The sequence below is a fragment of the Cyprinus carpio genome, unplaced genomic scaffold (assembly GCF_018340385.1).
Source record: "Cyprinus carpio isolate SPL01 unplaced genomic scaffold, ASM1834038v1 S000006643, whole genome shotgun sequence".
Classification (NCBI taxonomy): Eukaryota; Metazoa; Chordata; class Actinopteri; order Cypriniformes; family Cyprinidae; genus Cyprinus; species Cyprinus carpio.
Genome location: NW_024879270.1, coordinates 1,310,727 through 1,338,161, shown reverse-complemented (window position 1 = coordinate 1,338,161; position 27,435 = coordinate 1,310,727). Strand labels below are relative to the sequence as shown.

The 27,435-nt window shown below is 33.9% G+C and overlaps 2 protein-coding genes across 3 annotated transcripts; both read right to left on the bottom strand.

Moving 5' to 3' along the window:
* Positions 1-492: 492 nt before the first annotated feature.
* Positions 493-5,426, bottom strand: LOC122144321 (zinc finger protein 271-like). 2 transcript variants are annotated; one of them, XM_042755134.1, is made up of 5 exons: positions 4,931-5,426; positions 3,671-3,771; positions 3,522-3,591; positions 3,290-3,373; positions 493-1,241 (listed from the first exon to the last, which is right to left on the bottom strand). In XM_042755134.1, exons 1-5 carry the CDS (start codon positions 5,163-5,165, stop codon positions 739-741), a joined length of 993 nt encoding a protein of 330 aa, XP_042611068.1. In that variant the 5' UTR covers positions 5,166-5,426; the 3' UTR covers positions 493-738. The 2 variants fall into 2 exon arrangements, with proteins under 2 accessions (XP_042611068.1, XP_042611069.1); XM_042755135.1 differs by having other exon boundaries at positions 494-1,238; positions 4,931-5,424.
* Positions 5,427-7,617: 2,191 nt separating this feature from the next.
* On the bottom strand, positions 7,618-26,480 carry LOC109063592 (titin homolog). Its single transcript, XM_042755149.1, is given in 17 exon segments — positions 7,618-9,374; positions 9,417-9,445; positions 9,560-10,059; positions 11,464-12,104; positions 12,689-12,828; positions 14,467-15,043; positions 15,046-15,140; positions 15,986-16,057; positions 16,228-16,325; positions 17,343-17,508; positions 17,623-17,741; positions 18,451-18,558; positions 20,153-20,235; positions 21,488-21,632; positions 22,728-22,830; positions 24,109-24,484; positions 26,435-26,480. Coding segments are annotated over 16 exon segments (4,563 nt in total). The 5' UTR covers positions 24,197-24,484; positions 26,435-26,480; the 3' UTR covers positions 7,618-7,775.
* Between the last annotated feature and the right edge of the window lie 955 nt (positions 26,481-27,435).

The following is a 27,435-nucleotide window of genomic DNA, read 5'->3' as shown; positions in this document are numbered from 1 at the left end:
CTCCCAATGATGCATTAAGACACAAAAGGACTTTATCCATCATATCCATCAGAAAGTCATGGATTTTTATTGTCAATAGCAAAATGGTGCTCCTATATTAAATAATCCACACAAACAAAAAATACAGCAAAAAAGCATAGCACAGGTTTTACAGGTTATAAAAAAATGAAAAAATTTAGTGCTGTCAAACAATTAATCGCATCCAAAATAAAAGTTTTTATTTTTCAGCATAGCGTGTGTTTTAGTGATATATATCGTATATATATATATATATAATATATATATATATATATATATATATATATATATATATATACACAAACACATGCATGTATATATTTAAGAAAATGTGTTGTTTATATATTAAATACTTATATATGTAATAAATTTTAAGAATATAAATATATATACATGTAAATATATTTTAAAAATATATACTGTATGTGTGTATTATATATACACACATATAATAAATATACACAACACACACACATATAATATTTTTTTTGGATGCAATTAATCGCGATTAATCGTTTGACCGCGATTTATATATAAAGGTAATGAAATTTATGTAACAGACAATGTTTAACAAATAGATTAAAAAAGGATATAAAAGTATTCTGTTGACCAGCTACTCAAAAAAGAGGCAGTATATAAAACTTAAAGCAATGTTATTTTATAATTTATCATACAAAATATGTGTTGAATGTAAAACGAAGTCATGTGGCAGGTCATGAATCACCAGTAGGCATACGCCTCTTCTTCTGTGTGGCTGCGCTGGTGCAGTTTCAGTGAGTTTAAATGTGAGTAAGACTTGCCGCACTCCTCGCAGCTGTAGGGTTTCTCTCCGGTGTGCGAGCGCTGGTGTGAGATCAGGTGTGAGTTGCAGTAGAAGCCCTTGCCGCACTGTGGGCAGGTGTAGGGTCTCTCTCCGGTGTGGATGCGCTGGTGGATCTTCAGGTAGAAGCGTGTAGTGAAAGTCTTTCCACACTGAGGGCAGCGAGAGCTCCTCTCCGCCGCTGATGGATTCGCACGCAGGGAGACCTCCTCCGGTCTGTACGCTTCCTCCATGTGGTGCTGCGCGCTCGGATCCGGCCGGCGGTTTTCATATCGCTCGCCTGATTCCAGAGGAAATGCGTCCAAACTCTGGGCTTCGGCGTTCATGGGATATTCCTCAGAAACCGGTGAGTTCCACAATCCACCGGGCTTCATTTTACTCGTCAGGATGAAATCACTGCCTGCTGATTGAAGTACAGAGAACAGAGAGTTGCTAGGGTAGCCACACATCCTCTTTACACCAGACATGTCTTCTTTTTAGACCTTAAAATTTTTTTGTATTAAAGTGCCCCTATTATGTGTAATGAAAGGTTCATATTTGGTTTTGGGAGTCCCCAAGAACAGGTTGACATGCATGCAAGGTCAAAAAACACTTTCATTGTCTTTATTTTTGCCTTATTTGCTCAACGACTTCCAAACGGTTCACTCAGTGATTAATTTTTTCAAACCCCTGCTTTGCGTGACACTAATCTGTGGTGATTGGTCGATTGCATCACGCCTGATAAAGCAGCGTTTGTGAGCGCAGTGCTGCTTTGTGTACATGGTTACCAGGGAAACAGCTATTTTAACTGCTCCAAAAGTGGAACCTAGTTGCAAGGAATGAATTTGCATTTACATTCAGACCAATGCGAAAAAGACCTACTTTTCCAAACCAGTCCTAGGTTTTTCACCCGAACAGAACCAAACCAGTGCAGAAAGATTCTCTGGAGAGTCAATACCAACAATTATTAAAAAATGGTGAAAAAAAAGTTTTCGAAAAGAACTTTCGACTCGCAACGGAAAGCCAAAACGTTTGAAAGTGGCAGGGCCACTTTTAGCAAAATGCCTATAACTCCAGAACGGAATGAGATATCTTCACCAAACTCAGAACACTTATGTACGAGCTCAATCTGAGGTCACTGGAAAAAATAGTGGAGCTTGGCCACTTGGTGGCGCTATAAGAGGGAAAAAACATTAAAATGTCTGCAACTGCATAACCGTTTGTCCTATCAACATAAAAAGTGGTGTGCACTGTCTTGTTCCAAAGTGCCACAAGTGTCTACAAGGCCATTTGAGTATCTCAAAAAACATGGCCACCATTGGCCGACAAATTTTGAGCACCTATTATACGAGGTTAACGGAGGCCGAACGGAATGAAACTCGCCGGGCCTGTTTGACACACGACCACAAAGGTCTGTGAGAAATCTGAAAGAAATCGGCCACTGGGGGGTGATATCGCATTTTTCAAGGGTATAAACAATTGTACATTGCACAGTTTTTCGCACACACACAATATTCTTTTCATATGATAGAACTCCTCATTCCGGATAACTTTGCTTCTAGAACCACTGCTGTCAATCAAATTGTTTGTTAAATGATTGAGATGATGTAAAAAAACTACTTTTGCGAACTACTTTATTTGCTTAAATCCCCAATAATTGCTGCTTGCAGCTATATTTATAAATTCATTTATTTAATCCTCTGGTGTTGTTCGGTCATGTTTGATGGAAAACTGTTGTTTTTTTTTTCTTCTTCTTTGGAATAGTACAAAACTTGTTAAATGTTTTGGTACTTGCTATGTGAACACACACACACACAAAATTGGAACACATCTGGTTTAAATTTATAGCATTTATAGATTTTCTTGCAGCTTTAGAGTAAATCATTTTGGAAAATATATATTTCATTTAAAAAAAAATAATATTATTTTTGTGTGCATTTCATAATAATAAAGTTAAACTTCTATAACTTTTTTTTTTAGTTTCAGTTTAACTTTTTCACTTCAGCAATAATCTGCCATGTTTTAAAAAAAACAAAAAAAAAACAAACTTAAGTCACTCTAAGTATGGACCACATTTTCAAAGCTCTAATCACATAAATGACCGAATGTACGTGTAGTACCATAAAAAAGATTTTTAAAAATACATTTTTATTAAATTAAAAAATACCAGGCCATTCATTGAAATAACTTAAGTCACTTTAAAGCTTTCACGATTTTTGACGGATTTCAAAAACACACCAGAGGGTTAAAGACAGAACCACAATTTGTTCAATATATCATTGCTTAATAAAAAAGAAGCAATTTTATGTTTAGTTTTACCCCCGACTGTTCTGAAACCAGAACCAAACCTCATTTTTGTGATACACCCCAAAAGTAATTCAGCATGCCGTACACATACTGTGCACTAAATCTGCTGCTTCAAAGAGCAGCTAAAAAAGTCCCTAACTCTAAAGACTAGTACTGATCTCTCACCCTCTCTAGCTGGTCCTGTTGTTCCTGCACTGAAACTGTCCTGGTCTTCCACCTCTGGACCCAACGGGCAAAGAGCAGGAGATACTAGAATAATAACAGTGCGGAATCATGTATAAAACAACTGAGAATGTAGATTAGAATATTATATTTGACAATCATAAAAAGTGAATACTTGGTAGCGCTATCATAATTTTTAAAAGCACGTTATTTTAAGAATGTGTATGTTTTTTACTGGGTCCGCTGTCCCACTGTCCGTCCTCCATGTGCTCTTCTTTGATCTGAATGGATTTGATTCCATCTTCCTGCATTTGAGAATCACATGAAATCAAGATAATATATAACAAATATTGACAAAGAATCTAATAATGAAGCAATCCTTACATTTAGTGCAAAAGTCTGTGCTGAAGAATCGTCTGTGTACGTCTCTGTCTGTGTTTCTCCGTCATGATTTTCATTGAACTTTACAAGGTTGAGGTTCACCTCTAATGAGAAAAAGAAATAGCAGAAAAAAAACATGAAACACAACAGTAACCATGCATGCATCTGAATGGACTGAAGCCTCGAAACAAAACTTCTGGCATCATTTACTCAATGCTTGAAATGCTGAAATGTTAATTTTCAACTTCCAAACAGGCGTCCAGTGATTGATAAATAAATATTTGATTGCTGAATATTGTACTCTAATTGAAGTATAGCTGCTCAGTAGGATCATGATTTTACACACCATTGCATGAATGACTGTCTGACACATATTATATTTATGATTAACAATCAAATGATTAACTAGTTGCTATGACAACAGATGGCATCAGTTGTCTTCTTATGAATGACTTGTTTGTCATTGAGTCAGTGTTGCTGATGCAAAGTAGGGCCCTTCGTTTCCCCAAACACCAAGTAACTAAATTAGGACACAATTAGGAGTCATTCACAAACTGTTAAACATTAAACTGTTGGTTACTTTAAACCTAACCTTCATCTGAGAGATCACAGGGATGTGTTAATATTTTTGCATATTTCAGATTTATTGCATGACTCGGGCAGAGAAAAGCTGTTACTATCAAACACTGTTTATTTAATCACCTGAGTCAGTGTAATGGTGAAGGAATAGATCAAACAGACCAATTAAAGAAAGGTTTGCTTCAATTTTAAAATACAAAAATACAGTAGTTTATTTTGATACATGGTGTGGCTGCTGTATTTTGTAGTTTATTTTCATACAATTAAAATGCATGTATTTGGTATTTTATTTTAAAATACACTTTGATGCATCTTTGCCCAACCCTGGATGCACGCATCCCTGTTTGCTCGATTTTTCTTTTTCCTAAGTGTGCTCTGGTGTACTGTTTAGTAGTCGGGGTGGGGAAACTCCATCGAAGTGGGAAAAAACATTCCAGGAGTTCATCTTTTCTACAGTTCTTGTAAACAACGTTTTAAGAGGAAAACATCCCACAATTGTTTTTTTCGGGGGGTGTAGCAAGGCTAGTTTTATGTGGGGTTGGGGGCCTTGCATACGTCAGCAGCGACATTAAGTCGTTTCAGCGGAAGCGCAAGTTGCTCTATCGCGATTAAAGATGAAAAAGCTCAGCGTCACGTTGAGTTTAAACGAACGCCGGTGTGTCTGGAGTCGCGCGCGCCGCGTACCTCTCTGTCCGCTGTTGTTGACTTGTATTCCCACGGACCGCAGGTTCGCCTGGCTCTGTCGCGCCGATCGCAGCTCGCTCTCGGTGAACTGAAGCTTGACCAGCAGCGTCTCCGTCTCCATCTGGCGGCGCGTCATCTCCTGCTCCACCGCGCGGCTCATCTCCAGCAGCGCGCATTTGGCGAAGCGCTCGAGGATGGACGCCAGCTGCGCGTGGATATCGACCGATGCGGACATTCTAGTCGTTCAAGTGGCGAACAAATCTGTTGAATTCGTGGTTTAGATGCTGCTCGTTTGGCGGAGAACCTCGCGTCCGTTCTGGTGCTTTCCTTCGGTGAATGCCGAGCGCGCATCAATAGTGTTTACACAAACATCACAAAACACTGGCCAGTTCCTACTGAAGTACGTCACCGTTTGAAGGGCCAGTAGATTTTGGGCTGTTTCTGTTAAAATACCGTAAATGCTCTTTTAGGAGCGCCGCAAAATAACAAGATACACTTCGTTAAACTAGGCCCAAATTACGGGTTTGTTTTCAGAACGAACATATACAGAAAAAAAAATGTAATTTTACATATTAATATCCAACATTATTATTTTTTAAAGCGTTTTAGTAAGAGTAAATGTTACTTAATTTCTTATCCAACATTATAATTTTTAAAAGCGTTACAGAGACAAGCAGTTGATGACAAAACTATCCAACATTATAATTTTTAAAAGCGTTTTAGTAAGAGTAAATGTTACTTAATTTCTCATTATAAATGGCTAATGTGTGTCTCCGAGAGACAGTTTGTGTTGTTCAGGGACTGAGTTTTTTATCTTTATTCATGCCAGACAACTCTTTATATGAACTTGTGTGTGTGTGTGTGTGTGTGTGTGTGTGTGTGTGTGTGTGTGGTGATAAAAGTGGTAAAAAAAAAAAAAAGCCAGAGAAAATAAACATTAGGTTAAATATTCAAAGTTATTTACTTTTCATGCCCTTCAAAGACAAACCAAATCGCAGTCTAGAAAAAAATTATCCTTACCCAAAAATGCACATTTATGAATAAAGAAATTAACCAGAACAATAAATATATGAACAGTGTACTGAATTCAAGAATTTGAGTTGTGATAAAGATTGTACTCTTTTAATGAAGCCTCAAAATATGATTTAAATACCATATCTCAAAACAGAATGGTTTATTTCTGTTAATAATATTTTGATTATTCAAAATAAATTATATTGGTAAAGTAGTTATTCTGCTTATTTAGTGGGTAGTTTTGCAGGCTTCCTTTTATAATATGGTTGAATAAAGTCAACCACCCCAAGACCTCCATCACTTTTTTTTATGTGGTTTATTTTTTCTATATTAAATTATCTAATCGTTTATGTAATAATGAACATAATGTAGTTGGACAATCCATTACAGAGTTTTAATGAAGTGAAAACAGCAAAAGCGAACAGCATATACACACAGAGATATTTATAATGAAAATAGTAATTTATTAAAATGAAATGCATTTAATGTTCTGAATGTATACAGAGATTAAAATACATAAAACATCATATACAGATTGTCTTAATTAAGCAGATGTGTTTGGCTTCTTATGCATTTGTTCCTGAGTTTCTGAATGCATTAGGATATGCAATGCAACACATCATTAAAGCAGTAAATTAGTCTGAAAATGAATGTGTTTGTTTAAAAACTAGTTTATATTTATAGACTGGCTGATCTGTAAACAACCATTTTATTTTGTATTTATTAAGATATAAATGATAAAAATATTTTTTTTTTTGAAATGACTTCTCCACTAGACAACCACTTCCATATATATATAACCATATATATATATATATATATATATATATATATATATTTATATATATATATATATATATACACACACAACGCCGTTCAAACGTTTGGGGATCAGTGAGACTTTAAAATGTTTTTTAAAGAAGTCTCTTAAGCTCATCGAGGCTGCATTTATTTGATCAAAAATACTGAAAAAAACAGTATTCTTGCAAAATGTTATTAAAATAATAATGGTTTCTATTTTAATATCCTTTAAAATATAATTTATTTCTGTGATGCAAAGCTGAATTTCCATCAGCATCATTACTCCAGTATAAAGTGTCACATGATCTTTCAGAAATCATTCTGATATGCTGATTTTTTATTAGAATTATCAACAGTTTTGCTGACAAATATATTTTTTTGGTAACTGAGCTTTGATGAATAAAATCTAATATGCTGATTTATTATTAGAATTATCAACAGTTTTGCTGAGCATTTATTTAAAATATAAATCTTTTCTAACAATATAAAAATCTTTTAATTTCTTTCAAAAAAAAAAACAAAGAATAAAAATGTACTGACCCCAAACTTTTGAACAGTAGTGTATATTGTTAGAAAAGATTTATATTTTAAATAAATGCTCTTCTTTTTAACTTTTTATTCATCAAAGAATCCTGAAAAAAAGTATGACAGGTTCCAAAAAAAATATTAAGCAGCTTTTCAGCACTGATAATAAATCAGCATATTATTATGATTTCTGAAGATCATGTGACACTGAAGACTGGAGTAATGATGCTGAAAATACAGCTGCGCATCACAGAAATAAATTACAGTTTAATATATATTAAAACAGAAAATTTTTATTTTACATAATATTTCACAGTATTAAACTTTTCCCTGTGTTTTTGATCAAATAAATGCAGAATTGCTGAGCAGAAGACACTCCTGTAAAAAACATAAAAAATCGTTCTGATCCCAAACTTTTGACCGGTAGTGTAGGCCTATATATCATGTGAAAATGAGTTATTGAAAGAAAAATGTGAACCCTTTACTTTGCACGTTTGCTCTCACGTCAGTCAGTTTTCCCGTCTTTCCAGCTCTCTCTGTCCCACTGCGCTCCGGACAGTCTCTCTGTGCTCTCTCTCTCTCGGCTCCTCTTCTCCGTGGCTCGAGCCACAGCTTCATCGAAGCACATGCTGATGCCGCTGTTCCTGTCTCTCCTGTGATCCGCTCCACCGTCCCACGTCCCTCGTCTCTCTCCGGGACCCTCGGAGTCCAGCTTCGTCCCGGTCTCTGCGCTTTCGTCCTCGTCTCTGTGCGTCGTTTCAGTTTCCGCTGCGAGTTCCTGATGGGTTTGCGCTCCTTTATCATCGTGTTGTCTGTGCTGGAGCTGTTTTCTGAACGTGAACGCTGTGAGTTTGGAGGTCTGAGGTTTGGGAGGGACGGCGGGAACCGCTTTCGCATTCGCAGCTTTGCGTGGAGAGCGTTTGCGAGGCGCTTTGGAGATCTGATCGGATGTCTCCTCTTCCGACTCTTTGCTTTCTGTTTGTTCGTGTTGAATCTCGTCTGGTCGCTGCACAGATGTGGACTTCTCCAGATCATCTCCACCTTCAGGAGAAAGATCTCCCTCAACAGAACTTTCTGTTTTTATGTTCTCGTCCTCCTCAGAGTTTCCTTCACTGCTTTCCTCTAAATCTTCATGTCTTTCAGCTTTGTTTTTGTCGTCTATTTCTTCACATTCTCCACTGTTTTTCTCTAAATCTTCTTTTCTTTCAGCTTCGTTTTTGTCTTGTTCTCCTTCTTTTGTATGTTCCTCATCTACATTCTCAGATTCTTCACTATATTCTTTTAAATCTTGTTCTCCTTCTTTTGCATGTTCTTCGTGTATATCTTCAAATTCTCCACCGTTTTTCTCTAAATCTTGTTTGGCTTCTTCTTTTGATCCATCTTTTGCATTTTCTTCACAATTTTCTCTATTTTCCTCTAAATCTTCTTTTCTTTCAGCTTCGTTTTTGTCTTGTTCTCCTTCTTTTGTATGTTCCTCATCTACCCTCTCAGATTCTCCAGTATTTCCCTCTAAATCTTCTTGTCTTTTAGCTTCTTGCTCTCCTTCTTTTGTATGTTCCTCATCTACATTCTCAGATTCTTCACTATTTTCTTTTAAATCTTGTTCTCCTTCTTTTGCATGTTCTTCGTGTATATCTTCAAATTCTCCACCGTTTTTCTCTAAATCTTGTTTGGCTTCTTCTTTTGATCCATCTTTTGCATTTTCTTCACAATCTCCACTATTTTCCTCTAAATCTTCTTTTCTTTCAGCTTCGTTTTTGTCTTGTTCTCCTTCTTTTGTATGTTCCTCATCTACCCTCTCAGATTCTCCACTATTTCCCTCTAAATCTTCTTGTCTTTTAGCTTCTTGTTCTTCTTCTTTTGCGTGTTCTTCATCTCCTTCTTCACATTCTCCACTGTTTTTCTCTGGATCTAGTCTTTTGGCATCTTCTTTAGGTCCATCTTCTGGATTTTCTTTACAATCTTCACTATTTTCCTCTAAATCTTCTTGTCTTTCAGCTTTGTTTCCTTCTTTAGGTCCATCATTTGCATGTTCCTCACATTCTCTATTATTTTCTGCTAAATATTCTTGTCTTTCAGCTTCGTTTTTGTCTTGTTCTTCTTCTTTTGATTTTTTTTATTTCTTTTTTAAATTTTTCACTTTTTTTTTTGCATGTTCTTCATCTCTTCTTCTTTAGGTCCATCTTTTGCATTTTCTTTACAATCTTCACCATTTTCCTCTAGATCTTCTTCTCTTTCAGCTTTGTTTCTTGAATCTTGTCTTTTGGCTTCTTCTTTAGGTGTCTCCACTATTTTCACCGAAATCTTCTTTTCTTTCGGTCGTGTTCACTTGTTTTTGTTCTTCATTCCCATCACTACATTCCTCTACAGATCCAGCTTTTGCATCTTCCTCAACATCGTCACACTTTCCTTCACCTGTATCTGTTTTGTTACACTCTTCTCCTTCATTTTCCTCCATATTCCTGACAACTTTCATAGTTTCTTCACTCTTCTCATCCTCTACTGTTTGAACCTGTTCAGTCTTTGTTTCGTTGATAATCTGTGTGTGTTCCTCTGGTGGTTGGTCTGCATCCGTGATCTCAGCGCTGATTGTAACCTCACTGTTACCATGGTAACCGTCAGCATCCAGCACCTGCTGAGCATCTTCGGCTGGAGACAGTTCTGGGATGGGTTCAGGAATGCTGGTGCTGTCGGTCTCGGTTTGGTCGGGTTCTGGTGAAGAAGGACTCGAGTCCGGTCCAAAATAAGTGTCTTCTTCACTGGCTTCACTCTCTGGATTATCTTCTCCACTGTACACATACAAAAGTCAAATATTACACAAACACTAGACGGTTTGTGTTGTTACAAACCCATATTATTCTCTTTTTGCCTTGAAACACAAATGTAAGCTAGCAGACAATTAGTTTTCTCAGGTTTATGTTTTCCATAAAAAGAAAGCATACCACGACAGCCATCAAGCTACAAAAACAACCATAAATGCATGATAAAAGAAATTTTTATCAATACTGTGAAGATTTTCAGTCTGTTAATAAAATGATTCAAAAATGTCTATAATAATAATAATAAATAATAAAAATAATAAATGATTGATAATTAAATTAATCAGAATTGACACAATATTTGTGTATGCTATTTTTGTGTGATATATATTTAATTAATAATTATTTAATTTATTATTCCAGACTTAAAGGGATACTCCTATTCTAGACGATTCTGACTTTGCCTTTCATACTTTCCTGGACCTTGACACTGTTATTTATTTGGCAGTCTATGGAACAGTCTCAAGCCTCCCTATTTTCATTCAAAATATCTTAAATTGTGTTCTGAAGACGAACGGAGCTTTTACGGGTTTGGAACGACATAGGGGTAAGTGATTAATGACAAAATTTTCATTTTGCAGTGGAGTAACCCTTTAAGGCAGTCATTGATTCTCAACAAAATAAATAAATAATAAATATTAAAAATATTTAAATATTAAAAAATGAACTTTTTATTTATGATTATTTTTATTTGTTCAATTACATTTGAGACTCTGAAAATAGGAAACTGTGTATAAAAATGGTTGTAATTCCAAAGCATTTTATGTTATATTTTGTTCAACCCCTTGAATTAAAGCTTAAAGTCTGCACTTCAATTTCATCTAGATTTTCATTTTAATTCTATTCTGGTGGCATACAGAGCCGAAATGATAAAAATTGTGTCAGTGTCCAAATATATATGGACCTGACTGTATATATAAAATCCAATACTGAATCAAACTAAGATAGTTATAATTAAAAACATGTAATTTAATTTAATTTAAGTGAAAAATCAAATGATTAAATTATTTTAATTTATTACTACTACTATTAATTTTATTACTTTATTGTAATTTCATTTACCCAATATTTGTGTGCTGTGAACTTTTTATGTGACGTTTATTCAGTACATTTATTCAAAACTAAGTAGATAGTGAAAATGTCAGAACTGTTTAACTTAACTTAATTTAATGATAATATCTTAAGATTTTTTTTAATTAAATTACATTAAGTTAAAAGTTTCTATATTATACCTATGTATATATTATTAGTAGTAGTATTATTATGGTGTTTTGTTATTTTTGGACCTTTACAACCTTTATAAGAGCAGTTTCATTATCATTTAATCTTTTACAGAGAAATTAATTATGAAATAAATTTCCATTTTACACTTACATCAGTGTGTGTTTATCATTCTCCACATCCTTTGAATGTCTCTCTTCATTCTTCTTTTCATCCATATACACTTCATCTGTCTTCAATGCATCTGAACTGAGATGTTCTTCACTAAGTAGTGGCTCAAAAGCGTGTTCACTACTATCTGTCAATGCAGAAGCTGCAGGAATTGCGTCTTCTGATTGGTCGATGGATTGTGCATCATTATTGTTCTCTGGAAGAAGTGCGTTTGATTGGTTACTAGTGTGAAGATCTACATTGATGCTAGTAGACAAGCCAGCAGTGGTTTGTGGACTCAACCAAGACAGTCCCTGATAATCCCGACAGGCTGGGAGACTCTGACAAAACATGTCCTCATATTCAGAATCTTTATCAGACTCATCATCATCATCAGCAGGGCTATATTCGTCATCTGAGGATAATGACAGGGCCGGCATGAAGGGGCGGGACTTAAACGGCAGGCTGTGTGATTTTCCAGAAAGAGGCCTGTGTGTGAAGGATGGGCTGATGCTTTTGGCTGAAGTTGTTTGACAATCATTAGTGCAGTTTTGCGATGGACAGGAAACGGCCTGATTGTCCTTGTTTTTATCCTCTTCTTCCTCATATTCGTTCTCAAAAGGCGCCTCGACTGAGAATTCAACCTGACGAATAGTGACAGACATTAGGTACAGACATAGTAAGTGTGCTCAGCATATACAAACAAACAAAAGTCTACTAAGAGTATTAAACTTCTTTATAAAACACTTCATTTAGCCATTTTTTAAAAGACTTTTCAGCAAATTAATCACTGACACTGAATGAAAACCTCTTATAGAATCATTTAATACAGCATCACATAAGCCCGGAATGCATCATGATGGTAAAAATGTTAAGTTGAAAAAAATGTTATTTATACAGTAAATTTTTTAATATTTTAATTCAAAATGTAAATTTAATTAGTGCAATTTAACAATTTAATGGTTTTAAATACATTATTTGTAATAATTTTCCCAATATTTGTGTATGCCAAGTACTTATTATAATATTTTTATTAAAAATGTTGTTAAAATGTTTAATTAAAGATTTAATTTCCTTATTTTTAGTAATATAATTAATTAATTTAAATTGACTAAATATTTGTGTGTACTACGTACTATTGGAATCAGCAGTAGGCATTAGTAAAATCTCTTCTGTGAAGAGTTGTCACAAGACATTAATTTCTTCATTCACACATGCATGAACACACCGGGTTTGCAGCACAGCTTTCCATCGAATCCAAGAACCCGAAAGCTTCCTGGAAATCAAGTGGCAGATCCGGTTCTGGAAACTCCATGTCCTCGTAGTAGTGCGGACTGATGGGTTCCTGATGGAGGTTTCCTCTCATTTCTGTGGAAACACATTTACATTTGCCCTCATTTTCTACCACACTCTTTCTTCAAAGAGCTAATGTAATGAGGAGTTAAAATTTACTTTAAGGTTTAAGTCAAAACGTTACAGGCAAAAAGATTGTTTATTCTTGCACTAATCAGTTTTTTTAATTATTGTTTTGGGTTATTTGGATTTTCATAAAGTGTTATTTCTGTGTGGAGAAAAAAATATAGAAGAAATAACCCACAAATTTTTTGAAAGAAAGGTTTCATTCATATCTCACCATACTTCCCCAATTTGATTTGATTACATTAAGAATAGTGAACAATTGTATTACTGTACATAAGTTTGCAGAACAGAAATCTGAACATTGATTCAAAATTATTGCTTGATTGATATTAGAGATGATATCGCTCCATAAATCAGAAAATACTGTCAATAGACAGAAAAAAACAACAACATTTACACCATGTTCTTAGGAATTAAATGTTAAAAGTATAAATCAAAGTGAATGATATATAAACAAACCCCTCAGTAAAAACCTTTAGAATATAGAGAGGAATTAAACTGTAAGTTTTTTCTTCTTTCAAGAAAAAAAAGAAAGAAATTTTTTCAACATTTTTCTGCTGAAATTATGGTAATAATGAATTAATTTTTTTATTGTTATCTTTTTTTTTAAGGCTTTTACTGAGGGGTTTGTTCATATAACATTCACAATTATATTTATAACATTCTTTTCCTGAAAACATGGCGAAAATGCATATCTTTGGTGAGTTTTTTCTTCACTTCAGCAGCACTTACAAACATCAAAACTTAGAGTTTTATTCTTCTCTATATTCCGAAGGCTTTTACTGAGGGGTTTGTTCATATAACATTTACACTGATATTTATAACATATTATTCCCGAAAACAAGGCAAAAATGCATATCTTTAAAGGTGGTGAGTTTTTTCTCCACTTCAGCAGCACTTACAAACATCAAAACTTAGGGTTTTATTCCTCTCTATATTCTGAAGGCTTTTACTGAGGGGTTTGTTCATATAACATTCACAATTATATTTATAACATTCTTTTCCTGAAAACATGGCGAAAATGCATATCTTTGTTTAGTTTTTTTTAGTTTTTTGTAGAATTTAGAAGCATCTTAAAATTAGTGATTTTTTTGATTTTTATTTTTTTATGTATTTTGATGGGTTTTTTTTTGGTGTTTGTTTATATATGATTAATGTTGATTTTTACTCCTAAACACGTGGTAAAAATGTAAAAAAAAAAAAAAAAATTAAAATAAAAACAAAATTCTGCCTGTTGACAGTGTTTTCTGATTTATGGAGTGATAAAAAGAGAAATGCAAATCTCCTTAAAACCTTTACCTCTAATATGCCAACAAAATAAAACAAGAATTTTGAACCAATGTTCAGATTTCTCTTGTGGAAATGTATGCAAATCAGTACATACAGTATTTAATTAGACAATGCCTCATTTTGCATATTTAAACACAGAATTTCAGAAAACTAATACAGACACTTTTTACCCTATACACCTGCAGTGTCTTGCCTTCATTTTAAACATTGCCAAAAAATCATTTTTTGAAACTAAATTGCACGTGATCATCAGAATTTACATGTCAGTGAATAATAATCTCAATATTTCTCTCTTACCCATGTAATCCTCTTCTGTGGTTTCCTCTTGATTTTGTGGTTGTGTGTCTTTTACATTTTCCTTCATAGACTCTTGATTCTGGCTCAGATTTTCTTTTTCTGTTTCTTTGCCACACGGTGAGTCTCCTTTTTCTGGCACATTGATCTCCTTTCTTGTAATCTCTGCCATATCATTCCCACAATCCTCCTGACTTTCCACATAACTATTGGTTTCTCTTTCCCTTTCTTGAACATTATCACTTTTGCTCTGTGGATTCCCATCTGTGGACTCCGTCTTGATGCTCTTAACGTCCTCATTTTCTGCTTCGTCTCCTTGTAGGGGTTGTTCCTTATCATTCCAGCCGCCGTGCAGGACACCCAGAGCCAGTCCAGACGTTATATGAAGTGGAACGGTCACTGAAAATGGCCCTGATATGTGTATCCCGGCGCGCCGGTCTGCTTTGCTGGTCATTCCGGGTGATCTAGTCACGCCCTGTGACACCCCCTCAGCTCCGCCCCCAGACTGAAGGGTTTTATGTGTGCCCTTGGTTTCTGCTCTCAATGTTGTGATGTGATCTGCGCGTTTTCGTGTTGTTGGTCAGAGTGTATACTGTGGATGTGCCCACCGGCAGAAGCCATGCCCTCTGAGCTGCCCGACGCCGTGGACACAACCAGAGGAGAAAGAGGTTTGGAATCTGAGAGACAAATAAAAAAATAGTGACACAAGATTGTGTTCATTTAAAGGTCTGGGGTTCATTTATTATTATTCTGCTCACCAAGGCTGCATTTATTTGATCAAAAATACTGTAAAAATTTTGAAATATTATTAACATTTTAAATAGCTGATTTCTGTGTGAATATCTGTTAAAATGTAATTTATTTCTGTGACGCGCAGCTGTATTTTCAGCAACATTACTCCAGTCTTGGGTGTCACATGATCTTCAGAAATCATTCTAATATGATGATTTGCTGCTCAAGAAATATTTCTGATTATTATCAATGTTGAAAACAGTTGTGCTGCACAATATTTTTGTGAAAACCATTAAACATTTAATTTTTCAGGATTCACAGAAGAAAAGAACAGCATTTATGTGAAACAGATTTTTTTTGTAACATTTTTATAAAAGGATAATGTTAATTATGTTCAAGAGAATAATGATAATATGTTCCTTAAATAGAAAACTATGTGCATGTAAATTAGGTTAATGAATCTAACAGTGTTTAAAATAATAATAAAAAATCTCTGATTAGAAAAGAAAGAATAAAAGTAGAATGAATTTAGATTATTTGAAAATCTTTGGCAATTAATAAAATGGTGTATGGATTGTTTTTTGGTGTTTTTGTTTGTTTTTTTGGTTGTTTTTTAAATTTTTGTTAATATTTGTACTCAGTGGGGTGAATAATGTAATGTTAAACACCAACAAATGTGCAACATCTAATATCTTACTGCAGTAAATTCAGATGAAATATGACTTTGAGATTGAAATATATAGATGAATCTTTATTCTTTGATGAGCAGATGACGAAATGCTCTTCATACCATCTACTGAATAAGCACCTGAGCTCAGAGAGTCCATGCTCTTCGCCGGTCTCAAACCTGTCTTCTCTTTATCTGTGCATTTAGAAGATATAATGAGAAACAAAAGCTATTAGAATTATATGTGAGAGGGGAAACATTTGTAGTCAAACATCTGTTGACGTCAGTCATGCAAAAATTCATTATGCATTTCCAGAATACTCTATAATTCAGCTGTTACTTGGTTTACACTCAGACCCTCGCACCTTTAGGACAGTATTTATTCTTCTTGCGCGGATCTTGGAGTCTCCCGCCCAAATTAAAGATGGATCTCCACTTCCTTCCTTTGAGGGAGCCCTTCCTCCTGAACACAACACAGAGGGTCAAGCTTAATGCTGATGAATCTGCATGATCAGTGAAGCAGTGGAATAAAATAAAATAATAAAATAAAATAAAATAATGGATGACAATGGCTACATCCCAACAAGCACACTTCTATGATGCACTTTAAGTACATACTTCACTGGTACTTTCGAGTTATGTAAAAAAAGAGTACAGTTCATAATTGCGTCTTGATGCTATTAGCGTTTACATGAAAGCATTTATTATTATTTAACTTTTAGGCACCTTTGGTTTATTGTTTTCAATTCACTTTATTGGGGAAGCACTAATCCTAATATTTTAAATAAAATTTTAAAATTAAAAAACTAAAATTAAAATTAAAAAAATAAAATTAAAATAAAATTAAAATGTAACATGTAAATAATGTAAAATAAAATAAATAATAATTAATAATTAAAAAAATAAAAGCATTACCATCTAACTAAATTATCTTAAAAAAAATTGGCTTACTTTTCTCAACTCTGTTAGGGATGAACAAATCCTAATCTCACATACTTTATAGTAGTGATGTTACAGTTGGGTTAAGGTTAATAAAGTTAAATAAAGATTAATAATAATAATTATGTTGGCGCCAATAACCTTGTGGGCAGCGTGCTAAAATTGCTCAAATTAAATATGGTAAAGAAAAATAAAATAAAATTTTAATTAAATAAAAGAAAACAGTAAAATAAAATAAATTAAAATATAAATGTAAAACAAAAAGAAAATAATGTAAAATAAAATAAAAAAATTAAATACTGTAAAGTATTCAATCAATTAAGAATTAGGTAATAAATAATAACAGAAAATAAAATGTTTATGAAGAATCAGTTGCAGAGCCAGATGTGAATGAAGCACAGGTGCTGTTCATCTTTCTTACCACTAGATGGCCACATCATTGCCCATGTTCAAACTCAGTTTAACATGTTTCAACATGTTTCAAATGCATCACTGCTTCATATCATGGTCATTCAGAAGAGATATTTCTCATCAGTCTTACTTGTCAGTGCCGTCAATAATAGCGTGGTAGGGTCGCATGGGCAGAGGTCCGTCTCCTGGACTGAGGTTTCCTGTACATTGTAACGGTAAAGACTTGAAGAAAGGCTCGTCATGACTGGACAGTATGGAGGGAGACGGCAGGGACTTCCGGCGCTCCACAGTCAATCCTGGATTAAAACAATAAAATCAACATTTTACAACTGAGAAAACTGGAACACGCAATACTGAGGATGATGAAAACAACATAAAATGCAGAGGGTTTATTAAGGAAGATGAAATACCGCTTCCAGGGAAAAGCTCAGCCACGTGAGTGAGAATAAACTCCACCACGATGGACTGAACCCGAACCTCCATGAACGCAGCGGTGCCGTTAAAACCCGTCGACTCGATGTCCTTCGATCTGCAGATAATTATGCAATTATTCAATAATAACAAATAAAGCTGATTCTGAAGCTCAACTGTCAATCAGTGCAGATGTACAGTGCAAAAATGCACGAGAAAAAATTTACATTCAAGTGAAAAAAGTAAGAACTTTCTCAGCTTTACAAAGTAACTTTTGAAAACAAGAGGCAGTAGAGATTTTAATATTTATTATGCAAATATGTTATAAAGAAACCTTTTGGAATGACTGTTTTCTCATTGTTCTGATTATCTCCAACAGATGATGTCAAACTGAAACCTGTTACCTGAATATTAGCCACAGATTTCACTGTGGTTTGACATTTGAATATAGTGATGTTTGGACTATTTTTAGATAATGACAGTTATTATAAAACATATAACTTGAGTTTAAAGTCTGTGTCAGAAAGATTTAGTTCAGATAAATGCTATTTTTTATTTGATATAACTAAGAAAAGCTTTGAGTCACATGACATGAAAAAAAACAGTAAATGTAACTTAGTAAAAGTGTTCAGTTAACAGACCTCAAGTAAAATACAGATTCACAAAAATAATACTATACTATAGTAGTGAAGTACTAATTCTCAAATACTTTAAACCACTGATAAAATTCCCTAAATTAGGTGTTTGCCAAATGCATATATTCAGTTTAAATGTAAAATAAACAGATGTTTACACACACACACACACACACACTCACACACACACACCTGAGGAGATTTGGGGCCCAGACGATGGCCAAGTTTCTGGCGTGCATGTTGGTCTGAGAGGCAAATGTGGACATCTTGACCAGATGACGCATCAAATACTCCAGAGTCCTGGAAAACCATAAGCGTTAAGGGAATACGGTTCAACTAGACGCTAAATTCTACCATCAACCTCAAGAAAGAGCACCATAAAGTATCACAAGAGTGACTTTTGCACTATATATTTTAAGCTTTAGGAAGTTTTTTTTTTTAATTTTTATGCACTGAAAATCTAGCCCTGTAAAATCTAATGCATGTCCACGTTTAAAAGTATTTGTTTTGTCTACAGTCCTCCCCACAAATGCCATCTCCAGCTTAAACAGCTAACACAGGAATTATTACCTGTGTTCTGTAATTCAATTACTATGTAAATACATATGCATATCTCTTCATCTCCCCCCCCAGTAAAATCAATGTAATATATTTTTATTCAACAATATTTTTTCTTATTTCTTTTGTATTTTGAGAAAATTTCATGGTACTAATTAATATTTATGCAATAATTATGATTTAAAAAATCTCCATTAAAAAAAAAAAAAAAATAATATATATAAAAAACTTTTACAATATAAAGCGATATATTTCATGTTAATATAAGGATTCATGTTAAATACAAAAAACATGTAAAAAAAACACATGAAAGTAAAAAAACATGTAAAATAAGAAAAACATCTGAAATTCCATAGTTTAGCCACTGGATTCCTATAAAGCTTTATATAAATGGCCCATAAATTCTCTAGTTGATTTTAAACATAAATACTTATTTTTATGAAGTTGTAGATTTTGATATATATTTAGACATTCTCAAAGACAACTTTTTGGAAGGCAAGGCAAGCGTTGATTTGAAGCGTCAGTTTTTTAATTATTATTACTACGGTCGAACCTGAATACATAGAAAGCGTTTTGTTAAACCAAACATTAAGATTCTATAAAAATGTAACAAAAATGAACAGGAATGTTTTATCAGAGCTTAATCCTTCTGGGTTTGATCTGATTTCAACCTCTTATTATAGATTTCTGAATCGTTTTGGCTATATGGTTATTGCCGTACCAGTTAATTTAAGTGTGTATAATTGTGTGTGTGTGTGTGTGTGTGTGTGCGTGTGTGTGTGTGTGTGAGTGGATGTGTCTGTTTTGCACTCTTGATGTTTTAGAGTGTAACCCCTTCCTTGCAGTCCACTTTTTTAATGCACTGTAGTTGAATTATTGCTTTTAACATATGTGTTGTGTTACAGTCACACCAGATCATAGGTGTGTGTGTGTGTGTGTATAACTCTGTGTGTAGGCTTGTGTTGGTTTTGCACTGATGTTTTATACTTTCACCCCATCATTGCTGTGTACTTTTTTTTTTCTCAACCACTTAGCCTGCTAAAATCATGCCCTAATTTTTTGTGTGTGTTCAAATTCCAAACGCCATAAAGGTTACCAAGTTTCGTACCATTCCGATGAAGCTGTGATTTTGAAAAATTCAAAACAGAACATTTTTCGGTCAAAAGTGACCAAAGAGCACCAACCACAACAAATTCCTTGGTGAATAAAGCTAATTCTGATTCTGAAAACTGGCATGCGGATTGTTGCACCAGGTTTGGCGTCACTGACAAAACACACCATTGTGCTTTTTGAAGCATTTTTGTCTTTGCAGTTTTACAGAAAATGCCATGTTCACCTGTGATGAAGAGCTGGTAAATCCTTCAGGACCTCTTTAATCTTCACCAGACGCTCGTCCTCCAGCTGAATCGCCACTGCGTCCTGCGCAGAGACCAAAGACAAGCTTCTAAATGCAAAATACAACCAATTGCTGAAATGGGTCATTATTTTGCACAAATTTTCCTGGAAATTTTCTAACAGTGTTAAAACTGAAATGCAATCGTCGGTACTTTTGGGAACTGACACTTTTGTTAATCAGACAAGTGCACACAGCCATCAGATGATTTGATAATCAGATTAAACTAGACTAAATTACTACATATTAACAATCTGGGCTGATATACTGTATGTCACTGATCACAGTGCAAGAGATGTAAGCTTTATCCAGTGCATTTTAGCATATTTTAGCATCAATGATTCACTATTATAGCTTTTATAAATATTTTGAGTTAATTTTTATTTTATTCCTATATCTGTCAGGATATTTTTTATTTTATTCCTATATCTATAGATGCAAAATATTAAAAGACGTACTGGAACATTTTAGAATTATATATGGGGTGGTAAAAATAATCCCCGCTCCTTTTTTTTTTTTTTTTTTTAGACATTTTGTAATATATAACGTCTTATGGACCTGATTTTTCTTTGTTGTTGCAACACATTTGTTGTGTTTGTATTTTTTGTTTCATCTTGTGCTTTGTTCAAAATAAAAATTAAATTAAATTAAAATAAGACAAGTTGCATTTGCAAAGTAGCTGAAATAAAATGTGACCCTGGAGCACAGAAGCAGTCATAAGTATCACAGGTATATTTGTAGCAATAGACAACAATACATTGTATGGGTCAGAATTATCGTTTTTTCTTTTATGCCAAAAATCATTAGGATATTAAGATCATGTTCCATGAAGATATTTTGTAAGTTTCCTACCGTAAATATATCAAAACTTAATTTTTGATTAGAAATATGCATTGCTAAGAACTTCATTTGAACAACTTTAAAGATGATTTTCTCAATATTTAGATTTTTTTGCTCCCTCAGATTCCAGATTTTCAAATAGTTGTATCTCAGACAAATATTGTCCTCCTAACAAACCATACATCAATGGAGAGATTATTTATTCAGCTTTCAGATGATGCATAACTCTCAATTTCAAAAAATTGAACTTTATGACTGGTTTTGTGCTCCAGGGTCACAAATAAGTTTGTGTGCATCTCATCTGATATCATTAAACATTGACATCATATTTGGGAAGCAAAATGCATGTTGATCAACATCGACCGTATTCTTTGCAGACTTCAAAGCACACATTTGTACATGATGCAGTGGCAAGCCGAGGGAGAGACGCAGACTCACGGCGAAGCGGTCGTACAGCTCGTATGTGAGCAGAGGGTTGGGCAGCTCTCTGAAATACGCCTTACACAGAGAGCTGACGCAGTGAATGTCCTGCAGATACAGGTCCTTATTGAGGTCAGGAGATCCTTCACTGTCGAACTCACTCCTGCACACACACAGAAATGTCCACACGTCCTCAAGTCTGTAAACATGCTTAAATCACACGGTGTTTTGGTGATTTTTAGTAGCTGCATGAAGTCAGTCCTCCTCAAGTGTTATTTTAGTATCACTGATATCCTCTATTTGCCATGATAAAAACAAACCAACAATAAATTATGGGCATACACACATAATAAACTACAGAATATAGAATATAATAAACCATCAAGAAATATGTGAATAAAAAAGAAAAAAGAATAGATGTTAATGAAAAATATACAAAACTATACACTATATACATAATGTTTTTCCAGTGCAATATTTGTAATAATATACTATAATAATAATATTAATAATGCTATTATAGTTACTGTTATTTACTTTTACATTTTATGTTGTAATTTTAGTTATTTTATTAATGTTGTTGCATGTTTTTGTGATTAGTTTTTTTAATGTCGTTTTTATCAATTTTTATTTCAGTTTCACTTTTAGTCATTTTAGTACTTTAGGTTAAATTAAATGAGAATGAGAAATGTTGCCTTTGCGACAAGCTGAAACAAAATAAGTGTAAGTTTAAAAAAATAGATTTATTTATTTTTAGATTTATCATTTATTTTATTTCAAGTAACACATTGTTTTATGGTTTTAGTTTTAATTAATGCATTACACAATTTTTTTTAATTATCATAGATTTTATGGATGTGTCTCCATAATAAAAAATAATAGGAAAAAACAAAATAATAAAAATATATTTTTTTTAAATTGTATTTTAAGAAAACTCTTATAAAACTCTTATAAATGTAAGGGTGCTATTTTCATTATTTTAGTAAACAATGTAAATGAGAAATGTTACTAGCTTAAATAATTAAATAAAAAAGTAAAACAATATAAAAAAAGTAAACAATATATATAAATGAAATATATATATATATATATATATATAAAATATTATACTTAATTTTTTTTTTAATTTATTATTATTTTAGTACTTCAGGTTGAGCAATGAGAAATGTTGCCTTGAAGTAAAATAAGGACAGAAAAATATTAAATAATGTGAAGATATTATGGTTTTAGTCATAATGAATAACCCTGTTTCCCACACCGTAGTTTCTGTGTGTTGGACGACACTCCAGAGAGTCTGTAGATCCCGTCGACGATCCCATGTTTCTCGATGAACTCACTACAGCTGCGCAACACTTGAGGAACTGCTCACATGAGAGAAGAAAGAGTTCGATACGGACCAGATCGAATGCACAAGACACATTCAACACATTCAGACTGCACTGCAAAAAATGTTTTTCTTACTTAATATTTTTGTAGTGTTTTCTAGTATAAACAGAGTGCGATCCCATCTCTCCCTCCCTCTGGTCTATGCATCCCTGTTTCTGCTGAATTATTTAGTTTTAGAAAAAACATCCAGCAAACCCGCTCCGAAGTCCCGATCTGAATCAAATGATTCGCGATCCGCGCTTTGAAGTTTTGGTAAGAATTAAATGAATCGCGATATGAGGTTTGAGGTCTGGATCCGAATGAATTGAGTTACGAGCTTTGAAGTCCCGATTCCCGATCTGAATCAAATGACTCGAGATCCGCGCTTCGAAGTCCCGATCTGAATCAAATGACTGCGATCCGCGCTTCGTCCCGATCTGCTCAAAATGATTCACGATCCGCGATCCCTGAATCAAATGACTCGCGATCTTCGCCCTCTGAATTCGATCCGCGCTCTAAATCCGCCCGATCTGAATCAAATGACTCGCGATCCGCGCTTTAAAGTCAAGTTATGAATGATATGATTCGCGATCCGCGCTTCGAAGTCCCGATCTGAATCAAATGATGACTCTAAAGTCCCCGATGAATCAAATGACTCGCGATCCGCGCTTCGAAGTCCCGATCTGAATCAAATGATTCACGATCCGCGCTCTAAAGTCCCGATCTGAATCAAATGACTCGCGATCCGCGCTTCAAAGTCCCGATCTGAATCAAATGATTCACGATACGCAATCCAATTGGAGAGTTTAGTGATTGTGGATAGTTTTTAAAATTGGTGATTTTTCGAAACAGTTTATGGTTTTGAAAAGGATTGGTTGATTTTAAATAACAGATTCGGAGTTTCAAAAAGCTCCGATCAATTCGTTGTTTGAATAACTGTGGAAATTAAATCATTACAATGAATAGGCCTAACTTACAATGTTTTTATTCAATTGTGATCACGTTAAATACAGTTTATGTCGTATTAAAAACATTTCATGACGTCACCTATTATCTACTTGCCAAAAAAGATGGGTAGTTGGATCAGCCTCTGCCTATATGGAGTTTTATACGCATATAAAAAGTTTTCTGAGTATGGGCTACATATCTAAACATTCTTGAATCAAGATGCAAATGTAAATGCATATTGATTCAAGAATGTTTAGATATTTATACTAGAAAACAAGACAAAGATACTAAGTTAGATCAGTTTTGCAGCGTGTGAATGAACTCACTGTCCTGTCCGGTGGAGTTGAGGTGCTCCAGCAGGTCACATCCAAACACTTTGTCCCGACTGCCTCCTTTTCTCCGGCCTCTCCTCATCTTGCTTTTCCTTCACCTCCTCTCTAACATCCAGGCCTTGTGTGTGTGTGTGTGTGTGTGTGTGTGTGTGTGTGAGCTGATCTAAGGAGTGTTTGTGTGAATCACTGAAGTCACACCTCACATGATGGCTGCTGTAGAATATCTGACAGTATTATATGAGTATGATCCTGATTCTCATCCAGCGCCGCTGCAGGAACGTCTTCTGTACGGACTTTCACTCATTAGCTACATCCTGCATCACTGCTTGATGGAACGGACGCTTCATGTCCAGAGACATGAAATATATCTCTATTAAAAAAGAAAGAGAGAATATATAAGTCACAATATTCACAATTCTGTTCATTCTTAAAAATAAAGGCGGTCGAACAGTTTTTTTGTGAGTTGCTTTAATGTTCTTTGTAGAGTAATACATCTCTATAATATCTAATTATAGATTCTTTTTTTGGTCAAATTCTCACAAGATTAAATGATTTGATCTGATCATCCAAATTAATTTTAAAGCTCTGTACTCTTACTGGATGACGACTACTGACTTACCGCAAAAATTAAACTTCTTCCTCAGTATTTTTGTCTTATTTTCCAGTACATTATTAAATCAAGACATAATTATTTGAGATGCAAAATGACATGATAAGTCTTCTTTATGCTTAAAACAAAAACAATTTTCAGCCAATGCAGTGAGAAAAACCACCTTAAATCAAAAGATATTCGTTCGTTTCAAGCATAAAGTCACTTACAATCATTTTTATAAAATTTTCAGAAAACACAACTTATTATTTATATTATATGCATTTATAGACTGAAAAAAAAATGGTGAAACAGTTTTTACTCAGAAATTGCTAGTAAATTTCACAAATAATCACAAAGAAATTGCAAGTAATACACTGAATCAAACATAAAATAATGAAGTAGAAAGACTGAAGTTGGATTTGCTTGTAAAACATACTCAAAAATCAGTTTTTTTTACAGTATATATAGTACATATATTGTAATATATGTATTTTTTTTTACATATATTGTAATATATGTACACACTTTAAAAAGATTTTACTATATATATATATATATATATATATATATAACATATATATATATCAAAAATACCAACTTATTAAAATATAAAAATAAATAAATTAATAAACTTACTTTAAGATGTAGATCAGGACAGCATTAAGACAGTAAATATTCTTAATCTTACATAGAGGAGAATGTTCTCCATCTTTCTACTTTTTTTTTGAAGTATTTCAGACTTTCTCACTGAAGTGCATCGAGAAGAAATACATAAAATAAAGTAGGAAGAAATAAAGTGAAGAAAAGTATACACTTCTTCCATTAACATGTGTGCATTTAATATTTACCCATCGAAATTATTCACAAGCTCAGAAAACCAAGGGTTTACAATATCCCTAAGAAGCATTTTATCTCCTAAAACTATGGAATGATTACTACTAATTTTCACTGAATTTTCCAATTACAAACATCCACCCAAAATATAGGGGTATGAAACAACTTCTTGTCATTTGGTGCCACAAGTAAATGCACTCGATTTAAAATCAATATTAATATGTCATTACTTAACTGAGATATTAAACTCCATTAAGTCGCCTGAATTATGAAACTGCATAAAGCTCTGGGTTCACAACCACAGGAAACACAAAAAAGCACAGCAGAAATGCATGAAGGAAACGCAAAAACAGGACAACAACAACTAAACGTAGCGCAGATAAGACAAACCGTGTTGACCTGAGAAATGTATATAAGGTTTGCTTTGCTGAAGCATGACATACGGTCTGAAAAAACACAGCAGAGCTTCACATCTCCATCACGTCGCGTGCCAACCTCACAGCGTTTCCTCTTCTTACTTTCTGAGTTTTGCACCAGTTGAAGGCCACACCCTCACACTTTCTACACACTCTTCATATCTTTCCAGAAGAAACCCAGAAGATCGATTCAAATCCTGCTACGGTTTTGATGCCTCCGACACCTTTTGAAGGTTTTGCATCACGTTTGTCTGTGTTTTTCAGCGAGTTTGTTCCTCTCTGGTGCTCTTGCGGAAATGACTGATCAGATCTGAAGGCCACGAGTGCTTTACGCTCACATCATCAAATAAACCCAGGCCTTTTTCCCCTCACGAGCCGATAACATCATATGAGTATATGATCTGGCATCTTTAAAACCAAACCTGAATGAAGAATTGAGACGAGAAACACAGAACAGAGAAAAGCCTCCCGTCCTTACCTTTCTCTCTGCACCGGCACAAGCTTCAGTGTAAAGTGTCTGTGACGCAAGAAACCACTAAACTTCCCTCACTGACTTCCTGAGTCTTTAGTTTCTGTCTTGATTCTCCATTTCTGATATACGCCTTTATCTCGCCCTCTGCATGGTGTCTGCCTTCATCCATCTGCTTTATATTGCAAACATCAGACCAACACACCGTGTTATTCAACGGCCTAAATATGGGAAAGACAGATGGACATCAGGACACAAAACACAGTGCTTTGATATAACTATGTTTATTCATACATTTAGTAGATGCTTTTTTAAAAAGCGTATTGCAAATGAGGAAATCCACATGCAGTTTGTCATAAAGTGCAATCATTTTCTTAGTATACATATTAATTAGTGCTGTCAAACACATCCAAAATAAAAGTTTATGTTTACATAATATGTTACATATTTATTATGCATGTATAAATACACACGCATGCATGTATATATTTCAGGAAAATGTTATGTTTATATATTAAATATATTTATTTATAATATAAATTACATGAATATAAATATAGACGTAAATATTTTCTAATTATATACTGTACGTGTGTGTATTTAAATATATTAATTTATAATATAAAGATTAAAACATTACTATTTTTTAATGTTTATGAAAGAACGTTTCACCTGGTCATCAAGCCTGCATTTATTTGATCAAAAATACAGAAAAAAATGTAATATTGTGATATATTATTACAACTTAAAATAATTGTTTTATACATTTATTTTACTTTTAAATTATCATTTATTTCTGTGATGCAAAGCTGAATTTTTTTTAAAGATGCATTATCACATGATTCCCTTTAGAAAATCATTCTAATATGGGATGGTTTCATGGATTATTCATCAAAGTTGAAACAGTTCTTGCTGCTTAATATTTTTTCAGAAATGTGATACTTTTTTTTTAGGATACTATTTGATGAATAAAAAGAAAAAATAATAAAAAAAAATAAATGAAAAGCTAT

What these genes read in the sequence shown, in the direction of transcription:
- LOC122144321 (XM_042755134.1), bottom strand. Translation starts at nt 5,165, where the DNA reads ATGTCCGCATCGGTCGATATCCACGCGCAGCTGGCGTCCATCCTCGAG. An exon ending in CACAGACTTTTGCACTAAAT is followed by an intron (nt 3,592 to 3,670) that starts GTAAGGATTGCT and finishes TCTCAAATGCAG; the next exon opens with GAAGATGGAATCAAATCCAT. An exon ending in AACAGGACCAGCTAGAGAGG is followed by an intron (nt 1,242 to 3,289) that starts GTGAGAGATCAG and finishes TACTTCAATCAG; the next exon opens with CAGGCAGTGATTTCATCCTG.